Raw genomic sequence first — 22,243 nt, 5'->3', positions numbered from 1 at the left:
ATCTCTTAGCCTGTGCCTCTTTATAGGTGAGTTGAGTCCATTGATATTAAGTGATATTAATGACCAGTGGTTGTTAACTCCGGTCATTTTTCCTTTCTTTCTTTCTTTCCTTTGGTAGTAGAGTTTGTGTGTTTCCCTTCTTCAAGTTGTGCTGGTGAAGGGTCTTTAGATGTCTGAGTTATTGTGGGCATTGTTGGACTCCTTGGCTTGTGATTTTCCTTCAATTACTTTCTGAAGGGCTGGATTTGTGGCTACGTATTGTTTAAATTTGTTTTTATCCTGGAAAACTTTGTTTTCTCCATTTATAGTGAACGAAAGCTTGGCTGGGTATAGTAGTCTGGGCTTGCATCCATGGTCTCGTAGTTTCTGCAGTATATCTATCCAGGACCTTCTGGCTTTCATGGTTTCCATAGAGAAATCAGGTGTAAGTCTGATAGGTTTACCTTTATAGGTAACTTGACCTTTTTCCTTTGCAGCTCTTAATATTCTTTCTTTATTCTGTATGTTTTGTGTTTTGATTATTATATGACGAGGAGATGTTTTTTTTTGATCCAGTTGATTTGGTGTTCTGTATGCTTCTTGGACCTTCAAAGGAATATCTTTCTTAAGGTTGGGAAAGTTTTCTTCTATAATTTTATTAAATATATTTTCTGGACCATTGAGCTGTACTTCTTCTCCTTCTTCTATCCCTATTATTCTTAGGTTTGGTCTTTTTATTGTGTCCCAGATTTCCTGAATGTTTTGTGATGAGAATTTGTTGGTTATGCTGTTTTCTTTGATGAGAGTGTTTATTTTCTCTATGGTATCTTCAGTGTCTGAGATTCTTTCTTCTATCTCTTGTAATCTGTTGGTGGTACTTGTCTCTGTAGTTCCTGTTCGTTTATTCAAATTTTCCATCTCCATCCTTCCCTCGGTTTGTGTTTTCTTTATTACTTCCACTTCGTTCTTCAAGTCTTGAACCGTTTCCCTTACCTGTTTGATTACTTTTTCTTGTTTCTCTTGGTTTTCTTGGGTATCTTTGAGATATTTATTCATTTCCTCTACCTTTTTGTTTGTAATCTCTAATTGGTTGTGGCAGTTTTTCACCTCCTGTTTAAGGTCCTCTATTATTTTCATAAAATTCACTTTTGAGTCGAATTCTTCTAATTCTTCTGTATTAGGGTTTAGACTTCTCATTTCGGGATTCCTGGATCCTGGTGATGTCACGTTGCCTTTCAAGTTGTTGGGGGAATTCTTGTATTGGCGCCTGCCCATCTTTTCCTTCAAATGGAGCCAGGAGAGGCCTGATGTCTTGGACCAGTCTTTGCTGTGACTAACGCTCTAGGTGTATCTCCTCAGTGTAGGGGCAGGAACCGTTCCCTTCCAGGTGAACTCCTCAACACCAAAACATGGATGCGTGGTATTCCAATGACCCGCGTAAAGAAGGCCGAATGCAAGGGGTCGGGCGGGGTCCAGTAGAACACAGGCGACACTGCAGTACAAGCTGGAGGTGCCTGCGCTCCCTTTCGGGGGTTGCTGAGGCCTGCCCGCTGCTCTGGTTGGGTAGCCTTAGTGTAGGGGCGTTTGTGCTCTCTACCGGGACCGTCCGCCCCAGGATAGTACACACTCACCCGTCCCGATGAGACTTCTTGGCACCTACACAGGAACTCCTGGATGCCCCAATGAGCCAGGGACTAATGGAAGTAGGGCGCAGGCAGAGCAGGTCCAGCAGATCACAGCAGAGACTGCAGCCCCAGCAGCAGGGGCCCGCTTTCCCTGGCGGGGACCTTGAGGCCTGCCCTCTAGTCAGGGACTCACTGCTCTGGGTTGGTAGCCTTAGTGAAATGGCAGGAAACTGTTCCACAGCTAAGGACCTTGCAGACAAGGCAGGTTTGGGGGTGGGGGTGGGGGCGGGTGTGTAGGAGAGCAAGCCCTGCTGCAGGAGCTGGGGGAGGGGTGTTTGTGCTCTCTACCGGGACAGTCCGCCCCAGGATAGCACACACTCACCCGTCCCGATGAAACTTCTCGGCACCTACACAGGAACTCCTGGATGCCCCAGTGAGCCAGGGACTAAGGGAAGTAGGGCACAGGCAGAGCAGGTCCAACAGATCACAGCAGAGACTGCAGCCCCAGCAGCAAGGGCCCGCTTTCCCTGGCGGGGACCTTGAGGCCTGCCCTCTGGTCAGGGACTCACTGCTCTGGGTTGGTAGCCTTAGTGAAATGGCAGGAAACTGTTCCACAGCTAAGGACCTTGCAGACAAGGCAGGTTTGGGGGTGGGGGTGGGGGCGGGTGTGTAGGAGAGCAAGCCCTGCAGCAGGAGCTGGGGGAGGGGTGTTTGTGCTCTCTACCGGGACAGTCCGCCCCAGGATAGCACACACTCACCCGTCCCGATGAAACTTCTCGGCACCTACACAGGAACTCCTGGATGCCCCAATGAGCCAGGGACTAAGGGAAGTAGGGCGCAGGCAGAGCAGGTCCAGCAGGTCACAGCAGAGACTGCAGCCCCAGCAGCAGGGGCCCGCTTTCCCTGGCGGGGACCTTGAGGCCTGCCCTCTGGTCAGGGACTCACTGCTCTGGGTTGGTAGCCTTAGTGAAATGGCAGGAAACTGTTCCACAGCTAAGGACCTTGCAGACAAGGCAGGTTTGGGGGTGGGGGTGGGGGCGGGTGTGTAGGAGAGCAAGCCCTGCAGCAGGAGCTGGGGGAGGGGTGTTTGTGCTCTCTACCAGGACAGTCCGCCCCAGGATAGCACACACTCACCCGTCCCGATGAAACTTCTCGGCACCTACACAGGAACTCCTGGATGCCCCAATGAGCCAGGGACTAAGGGAAGTAGGGCGCAGGCAGAGCAGGTCCAGCAGATCACAGCAGAGACTGCAGCCCCAGCAGCAGGGGCCCGCTTTCCCTGGCGGGGACCTTGAGGCCTGCCCTCTGGTCAGGGACTCACTGCTCTGGGTTGGTAGCCTTAGTGAAATGGCTTGTCCTGTCTTGAATGAACTCTGTCTTCTGATGCTGATGGCAGTTCTGAAAGCCACTTCCTAGCTGAATGTTTTAGGCACATAAATAGATTTCATATTTGAATTTTTTCACAAAAAAATTAATAAAAATAAACTAACATTCTCTTTAAAGTGCCAAGTAATTAGTCCTAAAATCTTGCTAAAGCTACATATTATTGACGAATTGCTTCTGGCCTTGACATGTGCAGTGTTACCTGACATGTTGATACTCTAGATTAGTCCTAAAACAGAATGGATGTTTCTAATGTGGGTAGTATTCAAATACTCATAGGTAGGAGAATCACACAAAGTGCTTGTAACAAAGACTCAGTTCTTCAAACCCAAGACTGAATTAGGATCAGGCCCATGATTTTCAACAATCTTCCTGCTAAAATTTGAGATCTTATTTTTTAAAATTTAAGGGATTATTTCCTTCATCACTTGTGACTGTTAGCTTTCAAGCTGAGTTACATCATCTCCTTAATCTTTCCTTGTCTTTTCTTTCTCTGCCAAATATAATTCTGATTTAACAAGTACTTATCTGACAGCAATGCTTTAAATGGCCAACTACTAGATGCAACCCGTGAAGGGCAACCATGGATCTGTTCGTTACGCCTTTCTGTTATTTTCCCAATAAGGAGTTTTGGTTAATGATTATTAGTACATCAATATGTATGTATTTTTTAGAGTCACTCTATGTGAAAAATATTAATAAAGGGAAGTAACAAATAAATTTTTCATAATTGTTCAATAGGCATCGATATCTCTCTAAATTGTACAAATATTCGGAGTAAGAATATACTTTTGATCAGTATATTTAAAAGCACTACTAAATACTTTAAAAAGCATAAGTAATATCCATGCCAGAGTGAATACTGAAAAATATTTATGATTATATAAATTAATAGTGTTAGAACATGAGTGAGGGCCAGTGTGCATATGAATGAATGTTTTGAACAACAGTTTTTCAAGACAAAAAATAATCCCTTAAAAATTTCTGGTCAGTCCCTCTTCAGAACTCTTTGTGTTCTTGTTATCCTGAAACAGAGGTCATCTTGATTCCCACAAGGTTAACTGTTTTTCGGTTTGTTCATCCTCGTCTTCTGATTCCTGTATTGCTTAACAAAGCCTTCTCAGTTCTAAGATAAGATTTCTTTGTAAAGAAGGCATTTGGTAGATTCTCCCTTGAAAGCATGCTTTTCCTTCTTCATTCATTTGTATTCTTATGTGAAAAAAAGAGGAAGATATAATAGGAAGAAAAAGAACAGGTGTCCCTCAGTGCAGGAAATCTTCTCAGCAATGTAAGTTGGTGATGTGCCAAAATGGTGCCTGTAACACCTTGGCTGTGACTGGGACTTCGCCTGCTTCTGGAGAGTATGCAGAAGAAAGCATACTTCAGTACACTGTCTATCATGAACACGTATGCACTCATGTGATAAAGCACATGAGCTGTTTTCCTGAACCTCTTTATCGACAATGAACTGAACTGGATTTTGCATTCTTTTAAACCATTGCTATTTTTAAGCTGTAAGACAGTGTCTGACCTAACACTCATTTGGGGAAGACACTAAGATTAAAATCCAGAAATTCAGGGCTCTAGTTACACCTCCCGCATTTAGTAGCTCAACGTTGTGCCTCAATTACATGTCAGTACACAGGAGCTCAGGCCTTGCTTTCTATATAGAGTTTTAGTTGAAGCCAAATGCTACAGTGTGCAGTATACGCACACTTTTAAATTGAAGCTACATACAAATTGGCAGGTGTTAATCTGTGTTACTTAATAACAAAATTGCTTTCTTACTGGTGTAACATTCGCTTTAGTCCTTTGACCATCAGACTTCTCAACAATGCGTTTGTAGCCAAAGTCTAGAACCCTCCCTAGGTGCCACTGTTAGGGACAGTCTCGCCATCAGTTGTTCAATCAATCAAGCAACCAAGCAAAATCTCATGACAGGGTAGTTCAGTGGTCCCAGTTTAAATCCCCAACACCACCAAAAGTAATCAACTGGCCTGGCAGTGAACCCTAAAGCCAAGGCCAATCCTTAGTCATTGTTTGTGCGATGAATTCTAAACAGTTGCTTTGAGAAATACTTTGTTCAAACAAAGTCCAGTGTAGAAATCCAGTGTGTGGCACAGATGGAAACAAAGCGTCCTCATGCAGTAGGTGGGGCTTGCAAATACTTTCCAAGACTTTGCCTGTCTTTCAGGACTCATTGGAGTACTGCTCTTGAGGCTCACAGGTGAGGTGTGTGATGATGTTAATAAGGCAGCATCAGTGTCCAAAATCTGCTGTTGACCAAGTGTCTCCAGATAGTGTTGTTCAGAAAGACATCCAGGGAGATATTGCCACCACTGTGACTACTGTCTTTTGAAGAACATAGTTTCTGTTTTCCTAATAAAAGTACCTTGAAATACATAACTTTAGATGAGCACATGTACAATCAGCCTGGGCATTACTGTGGTGTGGAGAAACTATGAAGGTCAAAACGGGAGGACGAGCGGACAAGGCAAATCAAGTCCATGAGGCTGATGTAGAAGGGATTTGGCATCAAATACGGCCAACTTTCAGTTGACATGTGGAGAACTGGACTTCTTCTTGGTATGACTGACTATAAGAGGGTCAAACACACTTATCAACAGAAACAGTGATTCTCTAGCACTTCACGATACTGAATTCCAATGGAGCGTGTTTGCTGTTATTGCTCTTTCTCTAGTTTAAGTATCATTCAGTTTTTAAAAACCATGGGGTATTTTAGTAAATTCTCTAGTTTAAAACAATTTTGATTTTGTTCACTGGACTGAATATTGTGGTTTAGAATTGAGCATATTAGAGATTATTAGACTATTCATACACCAGAATGAGGGAAAACTCTAAAAACATTCTAATGTAAATCACATTTTAACTTAAAAATAATTGCAAATATTTATGACACAAGTTTCAGGCAAAAGCAAAATGTCAGTGAACACACTGTTTAGTTTTGTATTCTCTGGTCCCTTAAATAGCTCTAGAAAGTCACTTATCCCCTAAGACAGTAAAACACGATTTAAAATTTTTTAAGTCTAACTTACTAAAACCATCTGAAAAATTATTTTAGTATAGAAAATCTACTCTTAAAACTTAAAAATTAAATAGAGAAGTATAGTTGTGGTCTCTGATAGTTATTTTAGACATATTTTGAAACAGGCATATCTATATCTTTTAATTTTAGGAGCCTACAGGCTGTAGGGCTTGAGTATTCCTTGAACATAACAAATACATCATAAGATAAATCCATAATCTATTAATAATTTTATAACTGAAACATAATACTCCAATAAATTATAATTTTTTAAACAATAATTGACTAACTTCTATTCTTTGAGAAACTATCCAGGAAAAAGAGCAAGGCCAACTGAGAGCTTGGATCTTACAACACAATAAGCTAACTGACTTCTTTTTTGCCAAAGTTTCAGACCCAAAGCTTGCGTCTGTCAGACCAGCACAGGAAGTCACACCTGTGGAGAGGAATTGTTAGCATCACCCTCATCGAGGGCCGAGACCTCAAAGCAATGGATTCCAATGGGTTGAGTGATCCCTATGTGAAGTTCCGACTGGGGCATCAGAAGTACAAGAGCAAGGTACGTCTGTATCCATCTGTGCCCCTGCCACTGGTGGGCAAATACTGGCTGGTTAGCAGCCAGACTTTAGGAGCTGTGACCATTGGGTGCCCTTGAAATGAGGGCTGTGGAATAGAATGTCGGTCTGTGCCCTAAGTGGCCTTGAGAGAGCCACTCTGCTCTTCTGTCCCACTGCATTCGTCTATTACCCAGGAACTAGCTCGCTGCACATTTGTGGGATTTAAGAGGAAAGAGCAACAATATCCCCACCCAGAAATGCTCAGGGCATTGCCCAGCACCAGCATGTCCAGTGTTGGTGATACAGACATTATGTTGCAGGCAATGAAATTCTTTCAGATTATTCTGAGTCATGTTATACAATCCAATTTTGACCGATATAACACCAAAGGTGTTTTTAAAATTATTTCTGCAATTTTATTTAGTCATATAGCTTTTGAGTTTTATGTCATATTTCAATAAAATGTATTACAATTACATTCATGTCTCTTCTTTCTCCCCTTTCACTTCTACCAGCCATTTTCTTCTTCAAATTGACCCCCCCAGCATGTTCCTCTCTTCCTTCTTTCATTCGTTCATTCCTTCCTTCCTACCTACCTTTCTCCCTTCCTTTCTCTTTCTCTCCTTCCCTTCCTTCCTTCCTTTCTCCCTTCCTTTCCCTCCTTCCCTTCCTTCTTTTCTCTCTCTCTACCTCCCTTCTTCCCTCCCTCCCTCCCTCTCTCTCTTCCTTCTTTCCTTCCTTCCTTCCTTTTTCTCGCCCTCCCTCTCTCCCTCCCTTCCTTCATTCCTTTCTCCCATCCTTTATCTCTCTCCCTCCCTTTCTTCCTTTCTCTCTCCCTCCCTCCCTTACTTCCTTTCTCCTTTCCTTTCTCTCTCCTTCCCTGCCTCCCTCCCTCTCTTCCTTCCTTCCTTTTTCTCTCCCTCCCTTCCTTCCACCCTACCTCACTTGCTTTTTCTCCTTTCTTTTCTTTCATCAGGCTCCATGCAGGCAGTAACAACTGTTAGTGTTTATGATTGCAATGGCCATGTCATATGCAGAAATTTTAAGATGTATTTAAGAAACAAAGAGTCAAACCCCTGTTGTTGCTATGAGTCATAGCAATGGCACAAGTTACTTAATCATGTTGTGTGTCAATTTCCCCTTCTGCAGAAATAGAACTACAATAATGTCTACCTAAGCAATTATTAAAGAGAATAAATGAATGTATGGTAGACATACAATGAGTTTAAAATACTGCTGTGATCATAAGTTCCCAGTAAATGCTAAAAGCAGAAGGAAGAAGGTTAGTGGCATCAGTAATAGTTGTAGAGCAACATTTTTTAGTGGTAATATATTAAGTAATATCAATAGCATGCCATTTATGAAACTAATGGTAATGGCAAGCACCTACGAATTGTAGCTACATCTTGTTATATCCAACTATAACTGCTTCCAGGTTTTAACAGCTGGCAATCACAGACACCTTGGAACGAGTACTTCCTATCCATCCTGAATTACATGGCAATCACATGCCATTTTTGTGAAAATTCCTTGTCTTTAATGTACTTACTTTTGTGGATTTGGGGTCAAAACCTTATCTAGTTCCCTTCTAGACCAGAAAGTCTTCATCACTACATAAGGTCTTCAAAATATCACAAAACTGGTGTGTTAACAGGCAGTGCATTACTCGCATGCTATTTGGTGATCTTATGGAGGCCCACATGGAAGATTTAAACATAAATTTTAGGTGGAAGAAAGTTATATGAGAAAGACAATCTAAATATCAAAGGCTAAAAGGTTAGTCTGTTTATGACCTGATAAAAAAGATGAACTATAGCCGGGCAGTGTGGTGCACACCTTTAATCCCAACACTCAGAAGGCACTCTGAATTCAGTGTCAGCCTGGTCTACAAGAGCTAGTTCCAGGACAAGCTCCAAAGCTACAGAGAAACTCTGTCTTGAATAAAGCAAAACAAAACAAAACAAAAGAACTATATTCCAAAATACCATAGGAGTTCATCATTCATGAAGAGGACATTTGAATTATCAAAGGATCCATATAGTAACATTTATATTTTTCTCCAGGAGCTTAAGAACGAATTTAAAACAGCTACTCTAAAAAAAAAAAAAAAAAAGTATCTATGACCACTTCTGTATTCTCTCAGTTAATACGATTTGCATGTTCTATTTGGCTTAGTTTTATAGTTCTGCTCTTTAGACATAAAATATGAACCCCACTATGGACAGGTGTCTCTTTTGATCTTTCTGTTCATGATCTATTGCAGATTAATTTCAGATTATGAACTTTAAAGTTGTGATTCATTTGCATTACCTTTACACATTACATACATCATTGCTTTCAAATTCTTTGCATCTAAGGACTCGTCTGTCATACATGAAGAAGAGAAAAGGCCACTGCATACCTACCTGCTTTAAAATGGATGGCAAGAGAAACAAATCTGAGTGTAGTCAAGGCAAATGCTAAGTGGAATTTTATAGCACATTAATATTGGCAACTTTGTTTATTGATTTATTGGTTTTATTCTCTGTATATTTAAAATTACAAAATTGCAGCCTAGACCTCCTTATGGTTTATGCAACATGAATAACACACACATGTGCAGTTTCTACGTATGGGAAGCAGAATGCCACTAAATGCTAAATGCTGAAGGCAAAGTCAATTAGGATGCCCCAAATATGCTTGCTTATTCCTTCCACTTCTTCATAGTACATTGCCTGTTTTCATGTATTTTAGACATTTATGTGCACAGAGAGAAAAAACAGGAACTCTGGGAATTCAAATCTTCACTTATTACAAGATAACTGACTATGTGTTCTTTCTTCAATCAGTAACTGTGATAGAATAAATGTTAGTATCTGAATGTGTTTTTGCACTAACAGGCTGCCTTTTATGTATTTAAGATAGATAATAAGAGAGTGTAAGGGCTTACTTCTGATTTTCTGATTTCTCTAAACACATCCATGAGTCTACTCTCAACAGAGACTAACTAAAATACATGTCCACCCCAGACAATTCGGCGGAACTACTACCCTTCACACGATTTTATGCATAATGTTTCAAGTTGTTTTTAAATATTACTATTGAAACTAAAATAATTTTTGACTTTTCAGATTATACCCAAAACTTTGAATCCTCAGTGGAGGGAACAGTTTGATTTCCATCTTTATGAGGAAAGAGGGGGGATCATTGACATCACCGCCTGGGACAGAGACGCTGGCAAAAGGGATGATTTCATCGGAAGGTTTGTGCAATCAGTGTTTTATTGGCTGTAGAGATGACAAGATTTTGTTGAAACAATCTAATCTTTAACACTGGCTGTCAACAGTTTTTTTTTAATTAATTTATTTATTTAATTATTAAAGATTTCTGCCTCTTCCCCGCCACCACCTCCCATTCCCTCCCCCTCCCCCAATCAAGTCTTCCTTCCTCCTCAGCCCAAAGAGCAAGCAGGTTTCTCTGCCCTGTGGGAGGTCCAAGGACCACCCACCTCCATCCAGGTCTATTAAGGTGAGCATCCAAACTACCTGGGCTCCCACAAAGCCATTACGTGAGTTTTAAAGAAGGAAACCTTTCATCATTACAGCTCCAGTCAGCACTGAAAACCATAGATTCAAACAATGACCAGTAGGTGGCAGCTTTGCCTAGTGGATGGACAGGCTGTTCCAATTTGTATCCAGAATTTTTTTTCCAGATTTCAGAATAGTTGTGCCTAAAAGTTATGGGAATCAAAAAAGATGACTCTAACCTGATATGGGACACTCAGCGAAGAAAAAACGTTCTCAAGGGTAGGAAGTGGTCTGCGATAATGCTTGTTCTCAGAGTGATCAGATATGGTATGTCCTATAGCTCTCTACAGAATCCTTATAACCTCTTAGGAGTTCATAAATCAGAAAAGACTTCCAGAATTTTAGAAAAGGAAGAACATGAGTGAGGCAGATCGTGTTAATTTGATAATGCAGCAAACTGTGTTCTAAGGCTTGAATGACATTGCTCTACAAAGTTAAGGTTATTTAGATGAACTACTTGAATGACAGGGACAGTATCTGATTAAAAAGCCTATTTTTATATTTTTGACAGTTACATATGCCCATTGTATCAAAATGTGTGAGAACTTGCCAGCATATAAAAAGCACGATACATAGAGAGGTTTATTATTTTTTAAAAAATCTCGTTTCAATGTAGTCATGGAATTTACAATCCGAAGAGAACTCATACATTCCCAGCATAAAGGAAATTTCAGTCTAAAAGTAAAAAGAGGAATCCAAACCGACATTTTAGGCCCTTAGTTTTGTTTTAATGATTCTGACACACCTATTTAAGCAGTAGCTTTCAGCACGTGTGTGGAACAGGAGACAGCGCTGTTTCAGTTAACTATAGTATCTGGTTTGCCAACAAAGTTGGGGAAACACCACTGTGGTCTACAAATTGCACTGTATCAAACCTTTGGAAAACAGGGGCCTTGGCTGCACTTTGCCTCTCAGAAAAATACTGTTATCAGAGTTTTCTGGAAGTCATTTTGTTCTTCTTGGTAGCTTACGTCATGGCGTACATCTGCCAGTCTCAGGGTCAGTCCACAGTGGCTGTGCATTTGACTGCGTCTTCTTCCTTAGGCCATGATTTCTCCAGGGAGTTAGAATTTAGCTGTTGTGTGGACATTTGCTTCTTTTCATAGCTTAAGCAACAGTGCCTGTCTGAGTAATTAGATCATCCAAGCGGAACCTGCTCCATTCTTACTTTATATTCAGACTCCATTGGATGAAGGTGCTGTGCTCTCAAACCTGCTGGCTTCTTCTCCGGTTACTGTCGGTGTGGAATGTCAACATGACTTCTGCCTTTCCTGTTTAATTGCATAATGACAAATATCATTTAAGCTGTTCTTCCTGGGGGAAGAATTTCCTACTTTGGATGCTGTAAAATGTCACAGCCCATTTTGTGCAGCCCTTTTACTTTCCCTCAGTGTTGGGCAGAGGAGGGCACATCTGCCCCACTCCACGTTGCTTGTGGGCTTGAGACATGCTGTGCTTTGTTTACTGTTTATTTTCAATGTTGAGCCACATGTTATTTTGAAAATATGTTTCGCAGATGTAAACTCAATAGTAAGGCTAGTTTGTTCACAATAAAAACAAGGCTAACTATCAATTAAAGAACCGTGTTCACCTCTGGAATGGTGGAACATAAATATTTTAGCATTGGAAAATTGCCTTCCTCCATTCTCACTCAGGCTCAGGAAGTCAGGATAATACCCCCAGCTATCCACTGCAGGTCTCCCATTGGGCCACCTAGCCTCACCCGCAGCAGAGCAGGAACTGGCTGATGGCTTCCTCCACTTGGCTCCCAAGGTACCACATCTCCTCCTGCCCTGTGCACATCTTCTCCCTGCTGTCTTGCGCACAGTAGTTCCAGAGTGAATGTTTCAGACCTGAAACCTTGGCTCCTTCCCTGCCCTTGCTCCCTCTGTGAGTCGACCCCTTTGTGTATTTCCTGCACCACTCAGGATTGACAGTTGCCAACGTGCTGGTCATTCTTATAACTCCCCTTCCAACCCATCTCATACACAACTGAGGACTTCACTAGGAATAATTAACATGGTTCTTCACTTCAGACACTCCATAGTGAAGCTTCAGCCTCCCAATCCCTGAAAGCTGGATTCTCCCTTGTCTTTTGCTAACACTAAAACTATCAGAGCCTCCTTTCTATTCCTTCTTTTTTTCTCACTTTCGTCAAACACACCAGCAATCCGCTCTTCATCAAGGCTGCAGTCCAGATGACATGAAGGTCTTCCAGGAGACTGTCCTCTTAAAGAACCTACACACACCAGTAGATCAGTTGTGTGAGAGAGGAACCTACACACACCAGTAGATCAGCTGTGAGAGGGAGGAACCTTCACCACGGCAGCAGCCACTTCCTCCCACCTGTCTCTTCATCTGATGGTCTGTTCCCAGCTTGATGACACAGGGCACCGTTGTTCGATTGGCCCCTTCATCCTGACCCGCCCCCTTTTTTTACTCCTCGACTTCTGGATCTTTTTTTAAACCTGACTCTTCTTGCTGTTCTTAGTTGTTTGTCAAGGCTCAGAAAGTGGTGGGGACTCCAGAAACTTCACTAATTGTGGGTTATGAGGAGCATTTAAAGAGTTTTATTTAGTACTTATATGACAGGTATCTATTTATGAATTGCTACAGCACACATGCCAAGGTCAAAGGACAACATTGTGAAATCTGTTCTCTCCTTCCATCTTTACTTGCATCCCAGGGATTGAACTAAGTCCCCATATGCACAACAAGGACCTTTATTTATTGAACCATCTCTCCAGTCTCGAGGAAAAAAGATTTAAGACACAAATAAAACAATTTAACTCCTCTACTCAAAACCCTTCACTTATTTCTCGTTAATGTCTGGGTAGAAGCAAAATCCTTACTGTGGCCAACAGCCTCTGTGTGATATGGTCCAAACCCCTGTCTGAAATGCTGCCATTCTTCCTCCTCTGCCCCCGGCCATTATGAACACACTGCTGCCCCCCAAGCACACCAGACATTCCTCTTCTGTGGCACCTTTCCTTAAGTCACTTGCCTGTCTTACTTTTATACTTTCACAGGTCTGAGAATGCCCTGCTTTCTTCATATTCCCTTTTTCCTACTCTGCGATATTTTATAGACGTAGCCACTATTTGGCATACAGTGTATCTTCATTGAACATCCCCTCCACTGTTCTACAATGGAAATTCTGTGACAAGAGGGAAATTTGAATGTCTGTTTACCGTAGCATCCTCAGAAAGTATGTGGCACATATGCTCCATAAATGTTCTTTAATTTGAACGCAAACACTTGAAGCTTGATTTAATCCTGAAAAGTATGATTATTCATTCTTTAAATGAAGAATTAATATATTGTCAGTCAATATGACCATGGCTTGGTGGAAGGCACGAACTTAAGGTATAATTGTGGAAAATATACAGATATTATACAAAAGAGAAAAACTAATGAGTTAGAATATGTCTGAACAGTGCTTATACTCAAATGCTAAACTAATATATTTAGGAAAAAACTAGCCTATACATTATCAAGATTCTCTCACCACTACATTCTAATTGACATATAAAATTATACATATTTTAGGGTGTCATGTGATGCTTCAACATATATATCATGTGTTGTTTAAATCAAGGTAAGCATGGCTAAATCCTCAGGCATTTATTATGGCTGGTGGAAACACTCGCGACCCTTTCATGTAGGTTATAAATGCAGACACAGTATTGTACCTAAAGCCTCACTGTTGTAATACAGCACACCACGATTCTTACCCTGATCAGTCAGCATTGCCCCATTCCTCTAGCCCTCTGCCCTGATCAGTCAGCATTGCCCCATCCCTCTAGCCCTCGGCTCTCCCGAGACTTTGACACACTGATCTACTTTCAACTTCCTTGAAGTCGGCCTTTAAGATTTGGTGCCAGTTAGATCGTGGCACTAATTACTTTTCTATGCATGGGTTATTTCACTAGGTATAATGGCCTCCTGTTTTATCTGTATACTATAAATGATAGATTCTAAGCTTCTTTACTTTTCGGAAAGTTCTAGTATCACAAATTTTGTTATTCTATGAACAAATAACATTCTACTGTGAATATGTATTATATCTCTTTATCCATCAGTTGATGGACATTAATGTTGTGTCCACTTCATGGAATCCATGAACAAACCTACTTAACTTAACAGTAAAGAGTCTGAAGTTTTTATGTATTTTTTCTCCAATAGAATAATGGTTGTATGTCTTTAATTAAAGTTTTTAATCTATTTTGAATTGGTTTGCGTCTGGGAGAGATCATGGTCTGGCTTCTGCATGTGGATAACCAGCTTTTCTAAGACTAATCCTTGAAGAATCTGCCTGTGCTCTGATCTGTGTATCAGGCACATTTGCTGAGCATCCTAGGTTGTGCATACCTTGCTTTACCTCTAGCCTCTGAACTCCTCTCCATTTGTCTAAGTGTCTTTATTAGTTCTGGGATACATTTGGAAGTCAGGTAGTAGAATGAGTTCAGCTGTTTGTTTGCTTAAAAAATGCAACAAACATTCTCTTTGTGGAAAATATTCTCTTTGTGGAATATTATTCATTCCCTGACAGAAACCATATTGCATCTGGAGGTCATTTTAAGGAGCATGGACATTTTAACAGTATAGATTATTCCAATCTATGAACCTACCTTCCCAGGCTTTTATTCTAAATAATTTTATCCTCAAGTATTTTACTTTTATAGCTATTGAAAATTTGGTTTCTTGTCCTTATAGTTTTCAGTTAATTTGCTGTTGATGGACAGTAATATTACTGTTATTTTCTATTGATTTTTGGATCCTACATTTTGGAAAAAAGTGTTCAATTGGCTCTAATAGGCTTTGGTGAGGCTTTAGTTCTTTGGGATATTCAATAAATAAGGTCACATTACATATAGTGACAGTTTGCTTCCATTTTTTCCTTTCCCCTATTGTTCTGGCTGGGACATTCAGTACCATGGTTGCATTTAGCCTCAAAAGTTCGTGTGTACATATTCTACAGAGGTATCTTCTAGCATGACCCACTCACTATGATATTATCTATTGGCTAGTTCTAGGCTAGCATATTGTATATAACTCTGTGGCTTCATTTGTTGTAATATTCTTCTTCTAATACTGTGTTCAGAGTTTCACCATCACAGTATATGGGAGTTTACACATTTTGTTGTTTAATTTACATAAAAATTTATTCACCAGGGACATAGATTAGCAATGACAATGACTCTTTTCAAGTTTGTAAGCATCTTTACATACAACTCAGCATGAGGAGGCGGAGAAGGAACATGTATACTGTATCAATTCTGTGGACATGAAGAATGAAGCCAAAGTTGGTTAAGAGGCTGCTTGGTGATTGCACAAGTGGAGTGGCTGATCTAGGGCACAAATCCAAGTACCCTGACTGTAAAGTTCACCCTCGGTTCACCACAGTCTGCATTCAGCTTGTTTTCTGGAAGCCTTTAACTCCTTCGTAAAATAATCAGTAAACCAATTTAGATGATGCACATCATACTGCAAGCTTGAACAACAAATCTTACCTGTTGTTGAACCACAGATTTCAAGCAAAGGAGAAATAATGTTAATCTACATTATTTAACTTTCTGATCAGCAGCATTTTGGTAGGCAAAAAAGATTGCCATCTTTGCAATAGTCAGCTAATAAATCCCCATGCTTGTAACACTTTTATGTAGAGCAGTAATCTGGACTATTTGCTGACAGCTGAGGCAAATAGTTGGAAAGCAAGTTGCCTCTATGAACGTACAGGATAAGTAAATCTTATAGCATGCAACTTCATTCAGTTGGAATTATCTGTAATGCAATATGGCAAGATTTATGGTATAATTTATTAATATGCAAAATGTCCTTTATCTTTAAAGTGGCATTGACTTGGGGGGTATATGTATTTTAGTTTGGTGAATTGCTAGTGATGTTATTCATTGTATGTTATCAGGGACTTAGTGCTGGTAATGTCCAGAACAGCAAAGTGTTGCCAGTGTAGGCCTGAGTAAAAGGTTTAAGAAAAGTTTTATAAATGATATAAGGAAACTTACTATAAACTGGCTAGTTCTAGGCAAAGAACATGTTTCCTAATTCTATAGCATGGAAGAAGCCTGGAAAGAATGAGAATAGAATAGGAAGTGAACACATATGTTCAGGATTAGCATGGAGATGAACATTCATGTTCAGGGTTAACATGGAGGTGAACATCCATGTTCAGGGTTAACATGGAGGTGAACACATGTTCAGATTTAGCATGGAGATGAACATCCATGTTCAGGGTTAGCATGGAGGTGAACATGCATATTAAGTGTTAGTGTGAAGGTAAACACACATGTTTAGCTGTAGCGTGGAGGTGAACATGCATGTCCAGGTTTAGTGTGGAAAAGGAGGAATCCAGCCTTTGGCTTTGACTCTTAAAGGCTTAAGATCAGTGCATTTGCATAGCCAACTCTGTGATTCTGATTTGGGGCATTTATTTTCAACACCAAAATTACAATGACCTTTGTGTCCTACATACATAAGAAAGCAAACCAACATGTACTATTAACTGCCAAGCACAAAGATTTGCAAACTAATGAGATTTTTATTGTTATGATATTTTTGCTGATTTCCTAATTGAAGATTTGTGGAATAGGATATTTCTTTAGAACTATAGGCAGCATTTAAAATAATTTTAATCTTTTGTTCATACATCATTGTTTCCTCCTGAAAGTTTTAAATTTGTGCCCATTTCAATATTTGTTAACTAATGGGAAAAGTTTCTGGTATCATTTCTGGGCACCACTACATGTAGAAGATTCAGTAGTTTACCTCCAAGTTTACATACAAGTTTACAGATGTGTGCTCTGACAGAAAAATCTCTGCACAACTGAACCACAGTAACTTTGGACAACAGGAATTCTGCCTTATTCTTTCTTATTTAATGTCTGAGGTAGAGATAAAGTTTTGAATAATCATGAACTTGGAGACACTTCAGCAGTTTCATGCTAAGGTCATTCCATTGCTAATATTCCAAAGTATGATACATACTAATCCAGAATATAAGAATTTATAATATTTTACAGACCATTGGTTATAGTAATATAAAGTAGTTCTTGCATATTAAGACATTTAAAAAGATTGGTATAGCTTACTGAATAGTTTTTTTTATTAAAAAAAAGTATGTAAAACTTGTTTTTTAAATAACTTCCACCAAAAGAAATCCTATAGACATTAAATATCTTGCTAATCATGATGGCTTCAAAATACCTTTAGCCAGTATTTCAGGGTATAAACAACATTTTGAAATTCATCATTAAAGAAAATTTATATAAACTCCTGTTGAAAATGTTATGCTTGATAATTTGGATTATTTTGGCTAGATTCTTGGTAGGTCTGATTATACCACCAGTGACTTATTACTCAGTGTGTCTGACACAGCCCATAAGTAGGAGTGAAAGTTTCCTCCAGATTTTTAACATAGATGCTCTCTTGTGCATGTTCAATCAGCATTATCTTCAATTCACAGTTATTTAACAAGGGTATTTTTAAGCTAATTGTGGATTCTGTGAGAATTAACTTAGCTAAAACTAGATTATATAGTTCTTGAATCCACTTGCTAAGGCCTGTAGGACCTGAAGTTCAGTGCACACTCGTGTCACTGCTGATTGCTTGGTGCCTTCGATGTCTTCCTGTTACACATTCGGTGTGGGTCAGTGTATATACCCAGAGCTCCATGCCTACATCTTGTACCCTTGGAGCCTCATTCCAACACAGCAAGGATGCTAACCATGAGGTTATTTTATCCTGGAAGAAACACTGACCACCGTCAATAAAGAGCAGCCGAGGCAAGGTGTAGGGGATAAAAGTGAGGAGGATCAGTTTCTCCTTCAGTTCTCAGGTAAAACAGCATTTAATATGCATGATCTTTCTTTCATATGGCTAAGGAATCCAAACATATATATTATATGTTATATATTTGAGTTCTGATATAGAAGTTAGGAAACATGATCCAAACTTTTTGATCTCTGAACTTCAATTTTTTCAATTTTTGGAATGCAGAAAAATGTCTCTGAAATCTCCTTCAGTGTTAATTCTGTTTTGACTATTATAGTAATTGATTGATTGATGTATATGTAGTTCAAAGTTCAAACTAAAGTGAAGTGGCGATGTAACTAGAGAGCGTTGTCACTTTTTAAAGTGTCTTTAATTTTTGTGCTCTTACAGCTCCAGCTAAGAGAGACTGTTTTTCTCTTGAATTTTTATTTGGTGAGTAAGGAAAGCTGAGCTGAAAGTGATGGTGCTCACCTTTAATCCCGGCACTCACTTAGGAGGCAAAGGAGGTAGATATCTGTGAGTTTGAGCCAGCCTTGTTTACATAACAAGTTCCAAGCCAACCAGAACTATGTATAGAACCACATGTCAAAATAAAATAAATATGAAACAAAAAGCTTAAATGATTTGTTTAATATCATAATGCAAATGAGTCTTTCAGTTCAGCATTGTGAACCTTTGAACATATATGTACTCTGAAATCAAATAACCTTCTACACATTAATACCAAGTTGGTGGGCAGTCGGTATTCAAGAAATACAGACAGGAAAACTTAGATTTAAAATAGGTGACACCTAGAAATTGGGTAGTGTCGGACACATGCATGAGTCAGTGAATGAGCGACTGAGATGAGTGCTATAAATAAATCAAACAGAAAGATAAAAAGAGATGAAGAAAGAAAGACAGAAAGGGAGGAAGAAAAGAAGGAAGGAAGGAGGGACGGAGGGAGGGAAGGATGGGGGGAGGGAGGAGGGGATAATGGAAGAAAAAAAAGAAGGAAGGAAAAAGGAAAGAGAGAGGGAGGGTGGGAAGGGGAAGAAGAAAGGGGAAAGGAGGGAAGGAGGGAGGGAGGGAGGAAGAGAGAGAAGGAGGGAGGAACAGAGGGAAAGAGGATGTGGATCACTTTCTGGGTAGATAGTACTGATGTACAAGAATGAGCCTTGCCATGATGAAACCTTGTCCCCACAGGTGACTCTTTGGCCTCTCTGAGGTGACATTTCTTTGTAAAGCCCTATATAGAGTCTAGGTGCTATAAAGGGCAGGATATCACCCCTCCCTACAGACGTTTCAGAACATGAAGAGAAACAGATGCAAAGTTTTTCAGTAATGATTAGTGGAAGCTAGCCAAATAAGGAGAGGGAGACTATGGTCTCAGACAGGGAGGAGGTCTCATCCAAACACCCAGAAGCTTGTGAGAGTTAGGAGCAGCCTGGAGTCACACGATATGGCACAGACAAGTCACACACAGGCTGATAATGGCTTAGTGAGGGTCTTGTCGGGTTGCTGGGTATATTTCTTAGGGAAAGGGCAGTAGAGACATAGTCAAGTCAAGTTTTGAACATCCCAAACTGGGAGTGTGGATAAACTGTGTCAACACCTTTCACCTTAGCCTGGGTTCTCTAGAAACAAACTCGGAGGCAAAAATTGGGAGTTGCTGTTTTACTGGAAGATATATTCCCATAAAGCAAGATATGAGATGAAGAAGGGGGAGCCCTGGCACACAACACAACATAATATGCTGCCAATTTGTTCATGGTTTTCTGTGTACCAGGGACAGGCTGCTTAGCAGGTGTAGGTCATGGTTGTCTGATCAGATCGTAGTCAGAGGGAAGGAGATATTAGGAGGTATCTTCCCACTTCCTGTTTAAAGTTCACTCCGCAGGAAACCCACCTCTGCATTGTTTCATAGGGTCCACTGACAGGTTCTGAGAGCAACATTGCATCCTACAGTGTGACTTTGCATGTAAATACGGAAGTGGCCTTAGAAGTCACAAAGTCAGGCATGTGGATGCTAGACCTTAACATACAGTGGTGGCCAAGGAGAGGACCCAGTCTATTTAAGCAAGCAAAGGATGACAGCTGGTGTGAAGAGCACCTATGAGGACTCAGGTACAGTGACCAGTGAGGGTGCTGGTGTGAAGAGGATCTATGAGGACTCGGGTACAGTGACCAGTCAGGGTGCTGCTGTGAAGAGGACCTGTGAGGACTCGGGTACGCTGACCAGTCAGGGTGTTGGTGTGAAGAGGACTTGTGAGGACTCAGGTACAGTGACCAGTGAGGGTGGTGGTATGAACAGGACCTTTGAGGACTCAGGTACGCTGACCAGTGAGGGTGCTGGTGTGAACAGGACAAGTGAGGACTCAGGTACAGTGACCAGTGAGGGTGCTGGTGTGAAGAGGATCTGTGAGGACTCAGGTACTGTGACCAGTGAGGGTGCTGGTGGGAACAGGACCTGTGAGGACTTAGGTACAATGACCAGTGAGGGTGCTGATGGGAAGAGGACCTGTGAGGACTCAGGTACAGTGACCAGTGAGGGTGCTGGTGGGAAGAGGACCTGTGAGGACTCAGGTACAGTGACTAGAGAGGGTTCTGATGTGAACAGTACCTGTGAGAACTCAGGTACAGTGACCGATGAGGATGCTGGTGTAAAGAGTAGCCCCTTGAGGCACAAAATCAAAGACACATCTTAGTCAAAGCAAGTGGTTCATCTCCTGGATAGTAAGGCTCCTGGAGAATCCAGGGAAATAATAAGATACTTTAAATAAATGTTTAAGCAATTCGTGTAGATTCCTGCTAGAAAACACATGCAAAGAGAACTAGTTTTGAGTCAAAGAGAAGGGTCTACAGTGCCTTCTTTTGACATCCTTCATGCTGATATTGGAGGCACAGCGTGATATTGCTTGCAATACAGCACAAAGTTAAATTATATAGATTTCTTTTTACACAGCCTTTCAAGAGTCATTTGCTTTGTTCTGTTTTATAAGATGAACAAAGAATAATATTTCATGACTTATAAACTCACTCTTTTAGGTTTTTAGTTTGTAGAATTGCAAAGAAAGAAAGGCACAAGTGTAAACATGGATAGAGTTATCAAATTGTGAGACTGGGGATTCTGAAAACTCAGAGTTCATCTAGTTCAATTATCTCATAACTGCTGATGAGAAAAGTGAAATTCAGGTGGGAAAGTTGTCTTGGAAAAGGTCACACAGCTAATTAGTGGAAGCAGAGTCCTGGAATGAGAAAATGACTCTGGGTTCTTCATCTCTGCCAAGTATTTCTGGAGTTCATGAATTTACATTACTGCTTTTTAAAAAATAATTTTGCATTTTCATATTTAAAAAGCATTCTGTATACATAGGTCCCTGAATAATCTCTTATTTCTATAGTACATCCTTCTTTTGTGAAGGATTTACCAGTCCAGGTGAGCCACATACAAACCCTTCATCCCACACCAATTAGCACTGTATTCACAGGGCAGTAGACTATGCCACAAAGGTTCTGTCTTTGTACATATTTGTTCAAAAGCTAAAAGGGAATGGAAAATTCTTTTTCTACATTTATCCCAGCAGTCACTTGATTTGATACTCAGCAATGAAGGTGTGATGCAAACTTTATCTTCAAAAACAAGACAGTTTGGCGAAGTCACGGCAAAACTGACATTTAAAACAGCTTCTTATTCCTGAGCAGAATTTTAGATAAATAAGATGTCTGAGTAGCCACAGTTGAATGAAAACTCCCACGTTAAACATTTAACACTCCCACATCCAGCATATTATTGCTCTCTATATTAATATTAGGATAGTCAAAATGCTGAAGCAATAAACATGGCTCTTCCTGTGAGCATATTCAATACTGAAGTTTTTATTGACGAAGAAACAACATTTCTATAAATTTATCCTGTTTAAATTTAATAGTATCATAGCTTTTAAATCTAAATTTGTGAAGTATTCTTGTCCTATAAGAGCAAGCACAGCTAATTTCCTAATGTATGTGTAGTTTAAAACATTGAAATAAAAACAACACAATTCTATACGTGGAAAAGAAGATGTTTCCTGTAACTGAAACGTCTGACCATCTCTGGGAATCATTGCTAACCGCACACTTTCCTCCAAGAATGCTGTTTCTCAGTGAGTCTTGGAGAGGAGAATGCTTAGGCCTTCCATTTCAGAGGCCCAGGTATAGGCTCTGACTCTGGTCATGACTGTGTATGTTCACTTAGGTCATTCGACCTCCCTGCTCCTCGGTTTTTTCATTGGCATGTAGCAGATTGCAGGACTAACAGATCCTTAATACCTATTA

The 22,243-nt window shown here is 40.4% G+C and overlaps 1 protein-coding gene across 4 annotated transcripts in view; it reads left to right on the top strand.

Moving 5' to 3' along the window:
* Mctp1 (multiple C2 and transmembrane domain containing 1) overlaps positions 1-22,243 on the top strand; it is a 600,147-nt gene that overhangs the window by 389,805 nt on the left and 188,099 nt on the right. For all 4 annotated transcript variants that reach the window (XM_057789474.1, XM_057789473.1, XM_057789472.1 and 1 more), the window contains 2 exons: positions 6,422-6,592; positions 9,701-9,831. In XM_057789474.1, the coding sequence (XP_057645457.1) occupies positions 6,422-6,592; positions 9,701-9,831 (302 nt within the window). The remainder of the gene's footprint in view (positions 1-6,421; positions 6,593-9,700; positions 9,832-22,243) is intronic.

The sequence above is a fragment of the Chionomys nivalis genome, chromosome 15 (assembly GCF_950005125.1).
Source record: "Chionomys nivalis chromosome 15, mChiNiv1.1, whole genome shotgun sequence".
Classification (NCBI taxonomy): Eukaryota; Metazoa; Chordata; class Mammalia; order Rodentia; family Cricetidae; genus Chionomys; species Chionomys nivalis.
This window is presented reverse-complemented; position numbering and strand designations above follow the sequence as displayed.